This window comes from Eptatretus burgeri, chromosome 9 (assembly GCF_056783735.1).
Source record: "Eptatretus burgeri isolate ZD-2024b chromosome 9, Ebu_testis_v1, whole genome shotgun sequence".
Lineage (NCBI taxonomy): Eukaryota > Metazoa > Chordata > Myxini > Myxiniformes > Myxinidae > Eptatretus > Eptatretus burgeri.
The window spans coordinates 89213874-89234131 of NC_140969.1; the positions used below are offsets into that span (position 1 = coordinate 89213874).

A 20258-nucleotide genomic window follows, 5' to 3' on the forward strand; every position below is an offset into this window, starting at 1 on the left:
ATCCACCTTCTCAACACACTCTCCTCGCTCGTCAGCACATTCCCATTTGCGTCCTTTATCACCCGAACCTGCAGCACATCCTTCCCAGCTCGGTCCCTCTGTCTTGCCAATCGGTATAAATCCTTTTCCCCTTCTTTTGTATCCAGCTTCTCATACAGCTCGTCATATGCCTTTTCCTTGGCCTTTGCCACCTCTCTTTTTGCTTTTCGACGCCACTCCTTGTACTCCTGCCGACTTTCTTCATCTCTCTGACTATCCCACTTCTTTTTAGCCAACCCCTTCTTCCTTATACTTTCCTGTACTTCCTCATTCCACCACCAAGTCTCCTTATCTTCCTTCCTCTGTCCAGATGTCACACCAAGTACCTTCCGCGCTATCTCCCTCACAACTTCTGCTGTCGTTGCCCAATCATCCCACCCATCTTTACCACCATCCAGCGCCTGTCTCACCTCCTCCCTAAATTTCACGCAACAGTCTTCCTCCTTCAGCTTCCACCATCTGGTCCTTGGTTCAGCCCTCACTCTCTTCCTCAACCTCACCTCGAAAGTCATCCTGCAGACCACCAATCGATGCTGTCGAGCTACACTCTCCCCTGCCACAACCTTACAGTCACTAATCTCTTTCAGGTTGCATCTCCTACTTAAGATGTAATCCACCTGTGTGCACTTTCCTCCACTCTTGTATGTCACCCTGTGTTCCTCCTTCTTCTTGAAATACGTGTTTACCACTGCCATTTCCATTCTTTTTGCAAACTCTACCACCATTTGCCCTTCCACATTTCTCTTGTTGAGACCGTACCTCCCCATCACCTCCTCATCCTCTTTATTCCCTTCCCCAACATGTCCATTGAAATCTGCTCCAATCACCACTCTTTCATCCTTGGATACACTCTCCACCACTTCATCTAACTCACTCCAGAAATCTTCTTTATATTCCATCTCACACCCCATATGTGGGGCATATGCACTGATGACATTCATCATCACCCCTTCAATTTCCAACTTCACACTCATCACTCGGTCAGACACCCTCCTCACCTCCAATACCCTCTTGACATGATCTTCCTTCAGGATTATCCCGACACCATTTCTCCTCCCATCCACACCATGGTAGAACAGTTTGAAACCACCTCCAATGCTCCTCGCCTTACTCCCCATCCACTTGGTCTCTTGTACACACAGTATGTCCACCTTTCTTCTCTCCATCATATCAGCCAACTCTCGCCCTTTGCCAGTCATCGTCCCAACATTCAGAGTTCCAACTCTCACCTCCACACTTCTACCCTTCCCCCTCTCCCACTGCCTCCGGACTCGCCTTCCCCGTCTCCTTCTCCTCCTTCGCCCAGCGGTAGCACAATTTCCACTGGTACCCTGCTGACCACCGGTACCGGTGGCGGTCGTTGGTAACCCGGGCCTCGACCGATCCGGTATGGAAATTCGTTTTGTTGTCCGCATAATGATTTGGCATAGGTTTTTACGCCGGATGCCCTTCCTGACGCAACCCTGGTCGCCTCTTACGACACACAGGGATATGGTACACCTATTCTAACCGGGGCATACACCGGGCCCAGTACAACTGGTGCTCATTTCGCCGACCTCGGAAGGATGGCAGGCTGGGTCAACCACCTGGTGTTTTCGTCTTGGTTTATATATATTTATATATATATAGATATATATCTATATATATATATATATATATATATATATATATATATATATATATATATATATATATATATATATATATACACACATCATATAACTACATATATATATATATATATATATATATATATATATATATATATATATATATATATATATATATATACACATATACATACATATATTAATTCAGTGTCCCAACGGGGCTTGAACTCAGGACCTCTTGGGTCCCAAGCCACTGCCCTTACCACTGCGCCAACACCAGGCTATATATATATATGTGTGTGTGTATATGTATATGTATATGTATATATATATATATATTGTTGGGGGTCGGTTGAGAAGACCACTAGGTGGGGGAAGCTATGTCGATTCCCACCAGACTCCCTGGAATTGTAGGCCGTCGCACACGGATAAATCCTTGACGCGGCGGGTTGCTTAACCGACCGTGGACGCCAATAACTCAACTGCGTGATCTGGGGTCCTCCCGTCTATGGGTTAATCGGGTTACCTAATTAATCACGTGGTTTAATTACCTGGGAAACGCCCTCGGTACGCCTTGTCCGAACCGGATCACTCTACCGGACCGGATCCGATGCAGCCGAGCGGCTCTGCCAAGGACATACCGGCTCAAAGGAATGGATCGTTGGGAATAAAGTCCCGGCTAAACTTGGATTCGGACCATGCTGGATCAATGGAAGAAAACACAAAGACGAGCTGGGAACATTCCTAATGATGATTATTTATTTACAAGTAGGCGAGGAAAGCTATGTGGCACAGTGAAGATTTATTGGGTGTGTTGTGCAGAGATAGAAAGAAGCATGGTGCGACAATAAACAGGCAACTTTAAAAAAGGGGACATAGAGCAGACTTAACATGGAAATAATTACAATAACAATGATAACAATCTTCTATAGTCTTACTTCAGCAGACAGGCACCACACACACACGCTCACACACAGACACAGAACCCCGATGAAGAGGGAGTTTTGTAACGGGGGGCGGGGGGGGTTGAGGCTATGATCTCGGTACCTGGTGCCCGATAGCATGTCGTATCACCAATACGTTTCGGGGGAGGGGTGCACCAATATCACATCATGATAGCAAGATGCTCCGGTGTGCGGTACCTAACCATGGGCGCGTTTCTTCTGGCTCAAGCCGCACGTGTGGAGACTGCTCGTGAAGGAGGAGCTTGAGTGGAGAAGGGGCGGAGTCTAGAGTGCGAGGGTGGAGTAGAAGGCGGGATCGGGTAGGCAGGTGGGGTCGACGTGGTGTGGGTGGAGACGAGGAGGCGTAGTCGAGGAGCAGGAGGCGGGTTGTGGCACTGTCGACGAGGCGTGGGCGGAGACGAGAAGCAGGAAACCACAGACTGACTGGGCAAGAGTGACTGCCCCGACCTTTATAGGGCCCGCAGCTCGGGGGGAGGGGCCATGCCCAATCCAAATGTCATCACCCGAATCGGGTGCTCCGATTGGCCCCGACCCCTCCCGTGGCCTGCCAGCTTGGGCCAGAAACCATCTCGCTTTGTTTCCGGCAAGGCCACCCCAAACAGCAGCAATATTGCGCTCCGAACCCACGAGATGACAGCAAGTGAACAGTCAGTTCTTGCAGTTATTGCATTTTCAAAATCAGACGGGTCTGATAAATCGGCCTCGTCGTGTGGGGTGAGGGGCTGATTTTTGCCCACGGGGCTGATTTTAAAATTGCTTCAAAATCGTGTGAATTAGTTTTTGTAATTTGTTTTAACATGTGGTCCAAATTGACCAATGTCCGTACAAACTGAACTGCCAAAGAATCTGAATAAACTGAGCCTAATCCTAACTATGTAATTTCAAAATGTACCTTAAACGGCCCTTGTTGGGGCCAAACACAAAGTTCTGAGAAACAGAACTTTCTGCTCAAGCACAGTACTTTCCCACAATCCTTTTCATTAAATGTATAAGAACTAAGTTGTCTTTGTTGATGTGGATTATTACCTGTAATGACAAATGTTCTGAAAATTTGCATGAATGATGTGCCAGTACAATACATTACCTGTATGCCATTGAACTGGGACCATTCAAGTATTACGTACACAAGTCCAACCCATTTCTCCCCCTGGATTAGCCCACTGTGTTCAACATATACATGGGATAAATCTTGACTTTTCACTGCCATTACCTTGTCATGTAGGTTGTACTTGAATGTCCACACCTGGATCCACCAGTAACATAGTAATAATGTCAAAATATTTATTCTCGTAACAAATTTAAAACTTTATTCGCTGCAAAGCTGAATGACCAAAATAAAAATCTGAACAGTCGCAAATTTAATGAGTTTATTGATGCATTTCTGTCTCAACAAAACTAATTTATCTGCAAGTATCTCTCTCTCCAGTCCAATAACATAACAGATACATGTGTTCAGTACATTCTGCCAAATACTAATTAACTTTAGTAGGTTTAGTATTGATGTAAATCTTCAGGCAGAAACCCCCAAAAGTCACGATCATCAGACTCGTCAGATAATTGTGAAAGAGATTCATCCCCTGAGCTACCTGAAGATAAGTCAAACACAACAGTATTCTCATCATCTGTGGAGATGGCTTCAACCATGTCGTTGTCCATTTATCGCATCCAAAAGGAGACCAATGGTGTTGAACAAAGGTGTTTTGTTTTGCCATTCAGGTAATGTTAGTTTTTTTTTCACAGCTTAATTTTACGGGGCCGATAAAAAGACCCCCTGAAAATCGACCACCGGGTCGACCACGTGGGCGAGGCCGATCGGCCCCGTCAAAATGCAAACCATGTTCTTGAAGTTTATGTGTTGGATGCAGGAGAAATGGGCAGGAGTAAATACCTGAGTGACCTTGACAAGGGCCAAATTGTTATGGCCAGACAACTGGCGGTAGCTCGTCTCCCGGCACGTCCGGGCGATAGCTCTTCCCCATCTCTTCCCCCCCCCCCCGCCCCCCACCTCAGTGTTCCCGTCAGCAGATCGATGGGTGGTATTTGTTTGTATGTTTATATACATATATGTCTTTGTCTGTTGTGTTATTATTTGAGAACGAATTTCAATAAATCGAACTGCGGTGGATGGAGGAAACTCCCGGGAAGGTTTTTGACCAAAAAAGAAAGAAAAAAATATATATATATTTTTTGGAATGGGTACGTACACATGGCGAAACTGCAACGGCCAATATTCCACGCTGGTTATCCCTGCATTCCCAGGAATCCTTTTTCTTCTTGCCATATTGAATAGCCATCCCAGCAAAGGCTTGTATTTCCATTATCGAAGCAACATGTTTTGTATTCTCGTATCATTAATAATCCCCGTTCAAAGCGAAAAGTACGGTTAACGAATTGGTTCACTTTGTCTGTCTGTCTACAAACGTCCATTTATGATCGAAGAACAACTTGATTTCAATTGAATATTATATTTTGAAGACGAACCTGCAGTTTAGCAGTACTTTGGTTCTGAATTTGGCCAATTGTACGGAATCCCCTCCCCATAGCACTTGCGTGCATCATCGTAACGTAATGTTTTATGAGTCTGCTTTTATAGCAATCAAGTAAAATTGAAAATCATTCCAAACAGGAAACTTAGTTTTTTAAGGACATGATGAAGGACACAAACACCAGGCATGAATAACTAATTTATCGTGTTTGATAAGGTGGTGTGAAAGACGCTGCTGCAATGGCAGTAAACTTCTGATGAGTCCCCCCCCCCACTTCCTCCTTCAACTTTAATGTTTTTAAAAAAAATTCAATTTCAGTTCAATTTTTTAGTTGAACCGTGTAAAACGCAAATCACCTTATTGACACTTTCAAAAACTTTCCGTTTAGCAGTACTTGGACAAAATATTACAGCATCTGACATCATGACTAATCAAATTTGCCACTCGCAGACCCTCGCATGTCCTTTTTTTCTCAGAACTGCATGGGGTAAGGTGTTCCATGAATTCTCTAGTTTAATAATTGAAGTGAGTATACCAATCTACCATTCTCAGCCTTGCATGTCAAACGATGGTATTTTAAACGCGACAAGTGTTAGCCAGAAGCGTGCTAATTTTGCACCCAAAGCGTATCTTACTTGTCTGTTATTAGCATTGTGATGTACTTGCCTCGTTTATATTTTCATTAATTATTTTGTTGATCGTGGTAGTGTGGATGCTACTGAAAATCACCAAAACTTTTCACCAAAAAACAAAAATCACCAAACAAAAAAAAAAAAAAGCATCGTTTCTGAAACTCTCTCGCTGTATGAATGTCTGCGGTACACAAATATGAGTGTGCATGTCTGTTGAGGGAATGAGACCGCAATCTAAATGCGATTTGGATCACCGATTCTGCACCAAGTGTAATGACTTGCTGTTTGTGTTCAGCTGGCCTTGGCGAGTTTTTTTGAGGATGGAGGAGACGAATGTGAAGAAGTGGTTGCACCGGTCCCCATGAGCAGTGGACTACCATCTGTTTCGTGAGTATCATTCAGCAACATGAATTGTGGTGGAGGCAAAAAATACGGAGGAAGCAGGTTCCAATGTAAAGCTAAACCTAGGGGGGAGTTTGGGGTAAGAATCTGACCATAGCTTGAGATGCTCTGTGAGGTGAGGAGTGAGGTTTCATTGGGGTGGTGTACCAATGACCCTATTTGATGCTTCTTTCTTTACTGTAGTCCTCTTTCCTGTGTGCACCTTCCCAATCCTTGTTTTATTCCACCATCCTGTTTTAAACATCGTTCCAGCTCGAGTACTGCGCGGATAACTCGGCTAGACGACTTGAACACGTCACACCAGGACAGCAGCGATGATGAGGGACAGAGGTGAAACCTCACATTTGCACCCCTTGACATATAATCGTAGTTTCTGAAATACTATTATTTTTGGCTGTTTGTTAGTCGTCGTTTTGTTATCCCCATGTCTTTTGAAAAAAAAAAAAAAACAAGGACAAATGTGTCTAAGAGCAGCGTCCTAAAGGTTTTGTCGGCTAAAAAAAAACAACAACAACAACAACAACTTCCGATATTTCGTCACGTTCCTTGATTTAAGCCAATAGCGAGACCCGTCATAGTGTATTTACGTGTTTACGAAATATTTTGTATTTACGAAATTACAATATATTAAATGGAATAATCTTTAAATAGTAACGTGAACGTTTCGAAACTTTAAAGCAAATGTCCGAATATATTTAAAAGTTCATGATCGACGCTCTCAAAAAGGCACCCTTGATGCGAGGATGTGTACAAGTGCTTAGTATTTAAGGAGATCCGGATCGTGTATATAAAGGAGCCGAGTCCTAATATAAAGGTTTTGTCTTCACAAGAAGAAGAAAAAGAAAAGAAGAATAGCAACGCCGAGCTCTCTATGAGCAGCATTCGCTACGCGAGATGCTGCTAAAAACCAGGGGTATTGCAATTGGCTGGCTGGCTGGCTGGCTGTCTGTCTGGCTGTCTGGCTGTCACGCTATCTCTTCCTAAACTGTTCGGCAGAAATTCACCAAACTTGGGAGTTGTGATCACCAATTGGCAAGAAAGTGCAAGTGCAGTGTCATTTTTGCCCCTGCTCCCTCAGGTGTGGTCAAAAAGTAAAATACCGAAAAATGCAATTATGGGAACATTTTTGAACATTTTAAAATGAAACCTTGTATATGCAATGGACATTGACTGATGCATGAATTCATGTAACAATCTTTTGGATTTGACCATGGTTCATGTCCTCAGGGTAGGGACTTGAGGATTACGAGTGAAAATGGTGAAAACTTTTTTCTTTTCTTTTTCAACAAAATTTTATATTTGGTCATTCCGGGTGGAACTTTTTCTATTCTTTCAACTTTACTTTAGGTAGGAAACATAGGGGTTTGCAATGGCATGCCATCGACTTCGCTCCAGTTATTATTACGAGACCGTCCCCCGCGGAGAAGACAGTTTTGCAATCATGCGTACGTGTAGCTGTCTGTCTCAACTTTTTTTTTTACCTTGAGCTTTTGTCATCAAATTTTCAACGAAGCATTATGATGATAATATGAATTATTTTGTTAAAATTTTCATTATTAATTATTATTGTTATTGTTCTTTGACACTTTTTTGGCCTTTTAAAAACTTTTTTCCCTTCAGTAACCACTTATCTGATTGACACTTTTCAGGGCAGGAGTGACCCCTCACTCCCCTCATGGAGAATATTTTCATTATAATTGTGACATCATAGGTCACGTGATATGGCAGCCATCTTGGATTGAACACAAAAAAAAAAAATGAAGCATTATTTCCCCTGAAACCCCTGATCGGAAAAATTTGAAACTTGGCACATCTCATTCTACTCTCAATGTGGAACAATGAATTGTAAGGATGATGTCATCGGTAAAGTGGTAGACCAGCCATAAATGTTTTAATCAAAATCTTGTTTACCATTGACATTCAGTGTGTATATCCATGTTAAAAATTTTACCAATTGAGCTTTTGTCATCAACTCTTGAACAAGGCCTTATTATGAAATTGTGGAGAGCACAAATTAATAAAATGTATAAAAAAAATTAACTGTCATTTTTATCAAGTTTAGTTCAAATTAAAAGTTGATGCGGATGTGCTTTGCATGTTGAGAAGCTTTGTAGTTATTATTATTATTTGTGGAATCGTTATTCGCTGGCCCCGTATATTCGCAGGTCATAGTGTGACCTGCTTCGACGTGGTTTAAGGGGGTTTTTTTTGGGGGGGGGGGGTTTTGAATCAACATTTCAGGACTGGTCTCCTATATCCACCTGGGAAATCAGAAATCGGCCAACATCAGTCTTTCATTAAAAGCTGCAAATACAGATCCCCTTAACTATAGCCCAATTAGCTGACTGTCCTACTTGATCATCAACAAGGTCATGGAATCCATCATCACAGGTGTGGAAGAAATTCAGTTCTTCTCTTTTGGAGTCTGAAACCATTTATTAACAGCACACATCAAATTACAAATAACAACAAACATGCGCATGGGAAAAAGGATAACAAACATGATCCTCTTTCTGCCTAAAATGCACAGAGCAATTGTTGGATTCGCGATATATGCTAGATATCCCTTATTGTCGGGTTTTCTGTCTGTCTGTCTGTGTGTGTCTGCAACGCGAGGCTCCACAGCACAAACCAGCGAACCGATTTCGATGAAACTTTGCCAACGTGTGCAGTATTTGTTGGGAATGTGCGCGTTTGAATTTCGTTGCCGAGCAACCACCCGTTGCTGTGCAGCGGCCGAAAAACCGTGTACAGTATTTTCAATACTTGTCCTTCAGTTTTGAATGTAGAGAAGCGAGACTTCGGAATTAAACACTTCGAGATATTTAGAAAATTTTACTCGAGCCAATTTTTGATTGAGGTTTTATTTTTCAAATGGGATCCTTCAAAAATCAGGTGTCTATTCACCGTCATTTTTTATGAGGGGCTGAGGAAAGTGGGCGGAGCTTAGGGAAAGTGGACGTGGTTGATGGAAAGTGGGCGTGGCTTATGGAAAGTGGGCTTGGCTTCTGAAAAATATTGTGTGGTGCAGGAGGTGTGGTCAAACAAGAGCGTTGAGAGAAGTTTTTCAGGTTTTGTGTGTGTGTGCGTGTGCGCGTGTGCGTGTGTGCGTGCGCGCGCGCGCTCAACGTGAGGCTCCACAGCACAAACCAGCAAACCGATAATTTATTAATTTACCGAAAACGATTCCCCATCCACACACCACCTTATTTATTTACCGTAAACGATTCCACGACCCACACACCACCTTTAATTATTTATTTATTTACCGAAAACAATTCCCCACCCACACACCGCCTCCAATTATTTATTTATTTACCGAAAACGATTCCCCACCCACACACCACCTTATTTATTTATTTACCGTAAATGATTCCATGACCGACACACCACCTTTAATTCTTTATTTATTTCCTGAAAACGATTCCATGACCCACACACTACCTCCAATTATTTATTTATTTACCGTAAACGATTCCCCATCCACACTCCGCCTCCAATTATTTATTTATTTTCTGTGAACGATTCCACGATCCACACACCACCTTCAATTATTTATTTATTTTCCGTAAACGATTCCACGATCCACACACCACCTCCAATTATTTATTTATTTCCCGAAAACGATTCCCCACACACACACCACCTTCAATTATCTATTTACCGAAAACGATTCCATGACCCACACACCACCTCCAATTATTTATTATTTAAAGTGGGAGTGGTGTAGGAAAGTGGGCGTGGCTTATGAAAAATATTGTGTGGCTCAGGAGGTGTGGTCAAACAAGAGCATTGAGAGAAGTGTGTGTGTGTGTGTGTGTGTGTGTGTGTGTGTGTGTGTGTGTGTGTGTGTGTGTGTGTGTGTGTGTGTGTGTGTGTGTGTGTGTGTGTGTGTGTGTGTGTGTGTGTGTGTGTGTGTGTGTGTGTGTGTGTGTGTGTGTGTGTGTGTGTGTGTGTGTGTGTGTGTGTGTGTGTGTGTGTGTGTGTGTGTGTGTGTGTGTGTGTGTGTGTGTGTGTGCGCGCGCGCGCAACGCGAGGCTCCACAGCACAAACCAGCAAACTGATTATTTTTCAAATGGTAGTCTTTCAAAAATAGGGTGTCCATTTACTGTCATTTTTTATGAGGAGTGCCAGTTGGCAAAATACGCAATTGGAAAAATCTTGCCAGGCAGAGGAACAATTGTATGTGAACCAATACGTCTTGGCAATGAATCAACGTCGGTGGATCAGTCAGAATGAAAAGCATCGTATCCAGCGCTTCGATCCAAGCGAATCCCTCGTTGCCTACCGGCTTGTTTTTATACGATTCTAGAGTGCAAAAGACATGGGAGAGCTAAACATCTGGCAAGGGTGAATGGGGGAGGGTGCTGGCAAGCATGAGAAAGGGAACTGCAGACATGGCCACTTTGGGAGGGAACGGGTGATGGACACGCTCAGATCATAACCGCAGCCCGGGAACATGAGGCTGGCAGTGAGATGGAGAGGGTGACAACAAAGTTAAGACAAAATATGAAGAGGCCAAGTGAATGCAGACACAAGCCCACTACTTTGACCATACCTTCTTTCACCAGTGAGCAACCAGATTCTCAAAATATGGCATTCCATTTTATGCTGTCATATAATCGTCCTTGGACAACAAGGCATCTGTTGCAATAGACTTTCGGGAGTTATTAAATTACCAACAGGCAATGGGCACAAGCAGCAAAGCGTCCTTCTCTTGAGCAGCAGAGCAGTTTCATTTAAACATTGGAAATACTAACTTGGATATGTATATGTATTGTTACGGCTGTGGAAATTCACAGGACACCATAAAGGATATCCCGAAGATCAGTTGTATCGCAAAGTGTGTGTTCAGATAGATTTCCCCACCGTTGTTTAATGGGAATTATCCGTATGGACAGGGCTGTGATCTTCAGTTAGCCGTTTTTCTTTACTATGGTTATTTTGGACCAATCGCCATTACTACCACCACAAATGCCAACCACTTTACCACAACCATGATCAACACCAACCACGATCACCTCAACCACCAACCACAACAATTACGATCAACACCAACCACGATCGCCTCAACCACGATCAACACCAACCACGATCGCCTCATCTACCACCGTGTTTTCTACCTCGGCACCCGGTTGCCAGAGGCCTGGCCTTCGGCGAGGGAAAGCAGGCGGCCCCCGTTTCCCCCTCCCCACCAACGAATGGCATCTTCGCTGCCAAATGCGGTGGATTTCACCCTGCAAGGGACAAGGGTGAAGACCCAAGCAATGAAGCAGGCAACGGTGCGCGCGTCCCTAATTTGGTGGGAAAACGCTTCCTTCTGGAAGTTTCCCGCATGTTCTGGAAGGAAGGGTGGGAGTTGAGAAGGGGCGGGGCGTGGGTATAAAGCGGAGGAACACGAGCGTGGAAAAAAAGAGTGGGAGAGTCGTCACCAGGAACGCGAGCGCTGAGATTATCTCTCTCTCTCTCTCTCTCTCTCTCTCTCTCTCTCTCTCTCTCTCTCTCTCTCTCTCTCTCTCTCTCTCTCTCTCTCTCTGTCTCTGTCTCTCTCTCTGTCTCTGTCTCTGTCTCTGTCTCTCTCTCTGTCTCTGTCTCTGTCTCTGTCTCTGTCTCTGTCTCTGTCTCTGTCTCTGTCTCTGTCTCTGTCTCTGTCTCTGTCTCTGTCTCTGTCTCTGTCTCTGTCTCTGTCTCTGTCTCTGTCTCTGTCTCTGTCTCTGTCTCTGTCTCTGTCTCTGTCTCTGTCTCTGTCTCTGTCTCTGTCTCTGTCTCTGTCTCTGTCTCTGTCTCTGTCTCTGTCTCTGTCTCTCTATATATGTGTGTGTGTCTGTCGTGAGGTGGCGCTCCGGACCGAGGGCTCTTTGGGTCGGTCGTGACGAGAACGGGTGAAGGAGGACGGAGCCCCAGGAAATCACCACACGGTCACGTTTTCCTTTCTTCTTTTTCTTTTCGGAGTTTTCGTATGAGAGATGTGGCGCCGTGTCCTGAAGTAAACCTGTTTAAGTAATTGTACATAATAAATAGACAACGGTTGTAGTTCTTCTTGTCGTGCTTTTGTTGATTGCATTGCTTTTCTTTGCCTTGCATAAATGCATGCGTGTTTGCCTCGCCTAATTGTATATACGTGCATGCCTGCATACGTGCTATAGTAATAAATGTCCTTGTGTGAATGCGAACCCGTTCGTTGTGTCCTCTTTCCCCATTGAAGCACTGTATTGCTCTCAGAATTTAGCGGGCTTTTAAATAGCCGATAATAGCCGATAATAGCCGATCGGCTTTAAATAGCCGATCTCGGACTCTCTGGAAAATCCTCTATTTCTCTTTGCCGATGACTCCACCCTCTGCCGTACCATCTGTCATCCCTCAGACCGGCAAGCAGCAGCTTCTTCGCTCACTGCAGATCTGGATAAAATCACAAACTGGTCCAACACGTGGAACATGTCTTTCAATCCAGACAAATCTCACACTCTCACTATGTCTCTTCGAAAGGACCGTTTACAAAACCCCCCCATCCACTTTCTCAACAATCCTCTGGAAGAAGTCTTTTCTTTCAAGCTTCTGGGTCTCACTATCTGCCATGACCTTTCCTGGGAAAGTCACATTTCCAACCTTGCCTCAAAAGCCAGTCGCCGACTGGGAATCCTCCGTCGTGCAAAGTCCTTCCTCGGCCCTCTTGAGCTCCTGACCACTTACAAAGCTTTTGTCCGTAGCCTGATGGAGTACTGCTCTCCCCTCTGGGCTGGTGCTCCTGCCTCCCACCTTTCTCGACTTCACGCTGTCGAAACCAGGGCTTTTAAGATCATTGGCATCTCCCGCAATGAAGCTGAGTCTTTGGGCCTCTCACTCAATCACCGCAGGTTGGTCGGTGGTCTTTCTGTCTTCTACCGACTCCTCTCCAGCCTTGCCCCCCCCTGATCTCTCTGCGATTTGTCCCCACCACATTTCCACAGGGCGCTCAAGGTCCGCCAACAACCCCCTTCTGGTAAAACTACCAAAATCACGAATCACTGCTCATCTTCACTCTTTCATTCCTCTTTTTTCCCGCCTTTGGAATAAACTTCCTCACTCTATTCTTTCCCATTCTTCCCTCCAGGCTTTCAAAACAGCTGTTCACCACCACCTCTTATCTTCCCCCATCCAAATCCTCGATCTTTTCTACCCCCGATAATCCACCCAAGCCCACTTCCTTCAATTCTCCTGCTTTCCTTCCTGAAAGTCCCTTTAATGTCCATCTTCCCCTCGCCATGTTCCCCGTCCCATCCCCATCCCTCTCCCTTCCACATTTCACCTGTGTCTGTTCCCCAATGTTTTGTCCCTTCCACTCCCGCCCCTCTTGTCTCATGCCTCATTGCTGTGAGTTGTGTGTTAGCTCTCATACGAGCCTCGACCAAGGTATACAAAAAAAAAAAAAAAAAAAAAAATAGAATCTGGTCCAACGAGGCCTGGCGATAATACACCGCTCGGTTATCCCAGAACAGAACGAACTGCTTAAGCGGTTCGTGTCCAAGCAGGCCTTCATTGAGGTACGGTCTCTCGGTAGTCTGCCCGCGCGAATACTTAGGTATATTGATAATTCGGCGATTGACCCTGTCGCGCGCGGGTAGAGTGTTGACTCGGCCGTGGTGTGTGCTTGGAGCACACCCGTGACTGGTTTTCGGCGTTGTTCCGGAAGGTCGTGACTGAATTGTCCGTCCGGTGGGCGAGACGGCCACCATTGGCTAAAGCGGCTGTTTGCACGCTGGGCGGGCACGAAATTCGTAACAATACATATATATATATATATATATATATATATATATATATATATATATATATATATATATATATTTACCGATCTGGAAACCATTTGCATCCAACATAGGTCAGGTCAGGTATGGGAGCATGTGCCAGAACAGCGCGTCGCTGCGTCCACTTTCCGTCTGTACTCCAGGGGCCTCCGTCTGGCCATCCCCCAGGCAGATGCCAGGCCCATCCCCATCTCCTTGAGATGGTGGTCAACCTGCTGCAACCATGAGGCACGTGGTCGGCCCACTGGCCTCCTCCACTCATGAGACTCCCTCGCTGAGAGAATCTGGTGAGCAGGATCAGCATCAGGAAAACGAGCCACATGTCCATACAGCCGCAACTGACGCTCACGGACTATGCAGGTAACAAATCTCATCCGAGTCTCTCTCAGCAACCGCTCGTTGGACACAAAATCCGACCAGCGATAGCCAAGGATTCTCCGAAGACACCTGGTACCAAAGGAATTAAGTCTCCATCTCAGATCCTTGGTCAGAGTCCAAGTCTCGCACCCATAGAGCAAGACGAAGTACCAAGGACCTGAAGACTCGGACTTTCGTCCTCCCGCACAGGTACCGGCAGCGCCACACCCCATTATCCAGTGAATCCATGACTCCCCAGGCCCGACCCAGACGTCTATTGACCTCTGACTCGCAGCCAGCAGAGACATGAATATCACTGCCAAGGTAAGTGAATCTCTCCACGACCTCAACATCCTCACCACAAACAGACACAGACAGGACAGCAGCATCCAAGATGTCACCGAAAGCCTGGATCTTAGTTTTGACCCAAGAAACCCGTAGTCCCAGCGGCTCCGACTCTTCATTCAGCACCTCGAGGGCCCCCATAAGGATGTCTAAAGTCTCCGCAAAGATGACTGCATCGTCTGCAAAATCAAGGTCCGAGATCTTGACATTCCCAAACGATGCACCGCAACTTGATCTCTCCGACATCCTCCCTAAAATCCAGTCCATACAAGTGCTGAAAAGTGTGGGGGCAAGTACACATCCCTGACGAACTCCAGTAACAACTGGAAATAAGTCAGAGGTGGTACCACCACACTTCACAGCACTCTCAGAACCAGAGTAGAGTTCAGACATCAGATCGATCAGTTTTGGTGGCACCCCACGAAGACCAAGAATCCTCCAGAGGACATCCCGATTCACTGAATCGAACGCTTTACAGAGATCAACATAGGCTGCAAGCAGCCCCTGCCGAAACTCTCGTCTGCGTTCGGTGAGGACACGAAGTGCAAGGATACGGTCAATCGTTGACCTCTTTGGTGTAAAGCCTGACTGCTCTGGACGCTGGTGCTCAAGCAGATGGTGGCGAACCCTATCGAGAATTATCCGAGCAAAGACCTTGCCCGGCACTGAGAGCAGCGTCACCCCTCGGTAGTTGTTGCAGTCTTGGCGATCACCCTTCCCTTTCCAGAGAGGGACAACAAGGCCCCTCTTCCAGTCAGTTGGGATGATGCCTGTGTTCCAGGCAGAGCACAAAACTGCATGCAACGACACGAGTGCAGCATTTCCACCAGCCTTGAGAAGTTCGGCATCGATGCCACAAATCCCTGGAGCTTTGCCCCGTTTCAACTGGTTCACCGCAGCCCGTGTTTCCACAAGCGAAGGTGGACCACAGTTGATTCGTGGGTCAGCAACAGGGATTGTAACACCCTTGACGTCCAACTCGACAGCTGGGGGATCAGCCTGGTACAATATCGGCGTGACTTTTTTTTTATTATTGGCAATTAACCCATCCTTATCGTTGATTCCCCCCACTTTTATGATTTACGATTTGTAACACAGGCTTCCACTGGTGATATACATCACTGGTTCAAATCCAACATACAGGTCCCAAAAATCACTTGTTCCGTTAAGTACGTGTGAGACAGGTCCCTTCCTTTTGTCTCGTGGGAGAGTGGAATATGTGCGTTGTGATGTTTTTTTTTATCGTTAAATTATTACATCTCACCACCTGCCCATCACGCTCCATCACCACTGTTGGCTGCTCGTACCTTGACTTGCCAAGAGGGGGGCCTCGTGGTCCCAGTCCTCGACTTCCACGAACATTCCACATGCAATGGTGGCTTCACCACCTTCCTCAAACACGTGTGAAGGGGAGGGGCGGCTTTCTCCAGGCATGGCCGAAACCCAGCCCAGGAAGGCTGTGCCCATAGGATCCTGGCCAATTTGAGGCGAACAGCGAAGTGTGCTGACCAAGGCTCCTCCCCACTGAGGGTGGTCCATAAATTCCAGAGCACTCTCTGAGGCATTGTTGGTGGGTTGCACGAGAGTTCTGGGAGGTTCTTAAGGGTTTTTGCTGTTACGAAGGGGTGGTTACGAGGGGTGATTACAAAGAGTGGTCACAGGAGGTCTACGTTGCTGTACGAAGGGGTTTTTGCTGTCACGAGGGTTGAGTGGCGGGCCATTGAGGCGGCGAACGTGTCTCTGCTGGCCCTCTACAAGTAAGGGCAGAGTGACCCTGACCCCTGTGGGGGAAAAATTTATATTAATGTATTCTAAATTGTAACAAATGGAGTTTAAGAAAATGTAACTTATGCTACAAGTTGAATTGGCTGTCATTTCTGGCCAAAAGACTTTTGCCCTAAATGATAAATGTGTTGTTCTGGAGCAGAGTGACCGAGCTGATAAATGAACCTTTGCCTAGAAATGTACGAAGTGGATTCTCGTCTTAAGGACACGTCTGCATTCTGGGTGAATAGCCCCCAACCTCTCTCTCATGAAAGTATAAAATGCTTTGAAATGTAAAATTGTTTCAGTGCAAGTACCTGAGAAAGTATTAGAATCTCAGTGGCTTGTACTCCTTGGAACTGACCAAGTACCAAGTTAGAATAAAACTCTCTGATGTAATGTGGAAGTGAATTGAATCAGGTTGGTCTAACTGTTAACTAAAGTAAGAATAAATGAAATAGAACCAAAACTATTGCAATCAATGGGGATTTTTTAGTTCATTGTATGAGGGTGAGAAGTGTATGGTGGATAATGAGAAAAATAAATTGTTTTACAAGGAAGGACTTGTGTGGACATCAGTTTTATCAGTGTCGATAGGGTTTTATGTAGGATTTTATAACCAAATCGGACAAACGTTAAACTCTGCCTGAAGTCAAATAAGATTCCACAATCGGCCAGTTAGAATCCTTCAGGAGGACAACGATCACAATAAGGTGGGTTTTAAAAATCTACAACACCTCTCTGTGGACCCCGATTATTCGCCACCCAAACTCTGCCACGAGCTTCGAGTCCCCCACGTGCGACAGGGGATCGGACCAACGACCTTTGTCAGGTGCCACATTGCGGAGTACTCCCTTCCCTCCGACGACTTGGTTCAAGCTGAACTCTGACCCCCAGCTCGTCTCACTCATCGGCTGGAGGGTCGAATAATGAACCTTGGGTTTTCTTTTCATTTGTGTGTCTCTCTGAGTGTGTTGGGCCCGTCTTGTAAGTAGAACTGCATAAGTGTTTTTGCCCATTGTAAATACTTGCATTGAATATTTGCTTTAAGTCTCGCTTCTCTTGTCTTTTATTTGCTGTTAATAAATTTATTAGAAACGTTCCCAGTCCGTTTCTGTCCCTTCTTGTATTGGTCCAGCATGGTTCGTATCTGAGTTTAGATGGGGTTTCATCCCTGGTAATCGGTGCATCGTGGCCGGAACGTCCTGGGCAGGCCCGCTCAACTGCATCCGAGCCGGAGTTCGTAGGTGGAAGTTTATACTCTACCGTACCTGGTAGAGTGATCCAGTTCGGCCAGACATTCCGAGGTCGTGAATCCCCAGTCGCCAAGACTGCGTGGTTACTTAGGTATATTGGATCTGGACAATTAACCCTACGCCACGCGGTCGAGATATTGGCATTTAACGGTCGATTAATCGACCTGCCGGCTTCGGAGTTATCCGGAGCGACAGCCTAAAATTCTGGGGAGACCGGTGGGAGACGGCATAAACTTCCCCACCTGGCGGTCGTTCTCGCCACCAACCCCTGGCCCACAACAATATATATATATATATATATATATATATATATATATATATATATATATATATATATATATATATATATATATATATATATATATATATATATATATATATATATAGATAGATATCTTCTTCTTTTGGCTGCTCCCGTTCGGGGTCGCCACAGCGGATCATCCGTATGATCCGCATAATGATTTGGCACATGTTTTACGCCGGATGCCCTTCCTGACGCAACCCTGGTCGCCTCTTACGACACAGGGATAGTATATATATATATATATATATATATATATATATATATATATATATATATATATATATATATATATATATATATATATATATATATACCAATAAGATTTAGTAAGATATCATTTTATCTTGCTTGTATATCATCTACATCACTTTGGAGATTAAAAGACTGCAAAAAGAGATTTTACTGACCATTAATTTTACTCCAGTACAAAAATTCACACCTTATTCTATATTGTTAAAAACAAAGGATAACAAAATTGAGAATACATGAATATCATTCATTTTATTTCTTCCACACAGGTGACATAAAATCATTCCTTTTTTTCCAACGGCCTCATCGCAGATCATCGTTTCAGATTCAGACATGGTCACTACCTTGGACATGCTGCTTCGACTCTCCCAACAATGGATGGAGGCCTTCAATATCAGACATGAGATCGGGGCCGTCTCTCTGGACATATCTCGAGCTTTTGATGCAGTCTGGCATCCTGCCTTTCTCTCCAAACTGTCTACCTATCCAAGGCAGACTCCACTCTTGGATTACTGACTTCCTCCCCTCTCATAGTCAACGTGCAGCTCTCAACGGAACCCTTTTACCTCCTCTCCGTGTCAAGGCAGGAGTACTCCAAGGCAGTGTTCTCGGCCCGATATTATTCGAAATCTTCATCATTGATCTCACTGACTCTTGAAAATCCTCTTTATCTCTTTGCTGATGACTCCACTCTCTACTGTGACATTTCTCATCCTTCTGACAGACAGGCAGAAGCATCTTCCCTCTCCTCAGACATTGACAAAATCACAAACTGTTCAAACACAATTTTGCTTATGTATCCATATTGTACACCCTTTGTGTTCTCCCTTACCCTCATTGTTACCTACATCCCTTGTTTGTCTGTCTCCGTCTACATTCTCCCTCTCCCCTGCTGCTATTGTTTTCCTTCTCCTGCTGTTCTCTGTTATGTTGTCCTGATTTGTTGTGTGTTATCACTCTTAATGTAAAGAAAAAGAGTAAATTTTAAAACACTGCCCTGGCATTTGTGGCATTTTTCAGGAACGCACGCCCGGCCGATAGCGGGGTCCGACAGTTTTATTATTGGCAATTAACCCATCCTTATCGTTGATTCCCCCACTTTTATGATTTACGATTTGTAACACAGGCTTCCACTGGTGATATACATTTACAGAGTGAATTGGGGTCTTCTCTCTACCTTAAACCCCCAGGACTATTAAAAAAAAAAAATTAATCACCTAAAACTACCTCCAAAACCATTGGTGTTCAACTCAATCCATCCAGCAGTTCAGGAGTGCTTGTTTTTTTTTTGGGGGGGGGGGTGTACAATTTTGAGGTTCGTACAGTGGAAGAGCTAACACACATAATGTATAACAAAGGGAGCAGGAGATAAGAGGGGTGGTAGAGGGAAGCACAAAACAGTGGGGAATAGAGACATTAGAAGAGAGAGGGATGGGGCGGGATACACGGGGTAAACAAGATGGACACTACAGGGACTTTGAGGAAGGAAAGCAGGGAATTTGAAGGAGTTGAATTTTGGGTGGATTAATGCGGGTGAATTTAAAATGAACACACAAACGGTGTTGATATATAATTCTACTGTTTCCCCCTTTTATGATGTCTCTGGTTTTCATGTTGATTGTGGAGAATTTCGGTATTTTCTTATGACTTGGAATAACCCCACCCACCAGGACAGGCGCTTTGCCATACACATGTATCTATGGAAAATTGGGCTCCCCCTCCTGATCGGAAGCTATTAATTAATTTTTTTAATCTCCAAAAACATTCCCATGCACCAGAGTATAACCACCAGTTTTCAACTATCCGTCCAGCAGTTCCGGAATGCGTAGAAGTCAAACAAGCCAACCCACACAGATACTTCTCTAATTCTTGTACATATCGTATTGTTGCGAATTCGCGCCCGCCGGCGTGCGATCGGCCACGTGACTCGAATCGCGGCACGTCGCCCACCGGACGGACAATTCTGTCGTGACCCTCTCGGACTAACGCCGGGAGCTAGTCACGGGTGGGCCTTTCGGCCTCACCACGATCGTGCCAATCGGTCACCTGCGTGGGATAGGGTTGT

The 20258-nt window shown here is 45.0% G+C and overlaps 1 protein-coding gene across 1 annotated transcript in view; it reads left to right on the forward strand.

Annotated features, from left to right (window-relative positions):
- The window catches only part of LOC147020580 (NSFL1 cofactor p47-like), a 50614-nt gene that overhangs the window by 7200 nt on the left and 23156 nt on the right, over positions 1-20258 (forward strand). The window contains exons 2-3 of the mRNA XM_085896034.1: positions 6028-6119; positions 6387-6464. Coding sequence (XP_085752160.1) covers positions 6028-6119; positions 6387-6464 — 170 coding nt within the window. The remainder of the gene's footprint in view (positions 1-6027; positions 6120-6386; positions 6465-20258) is intronic.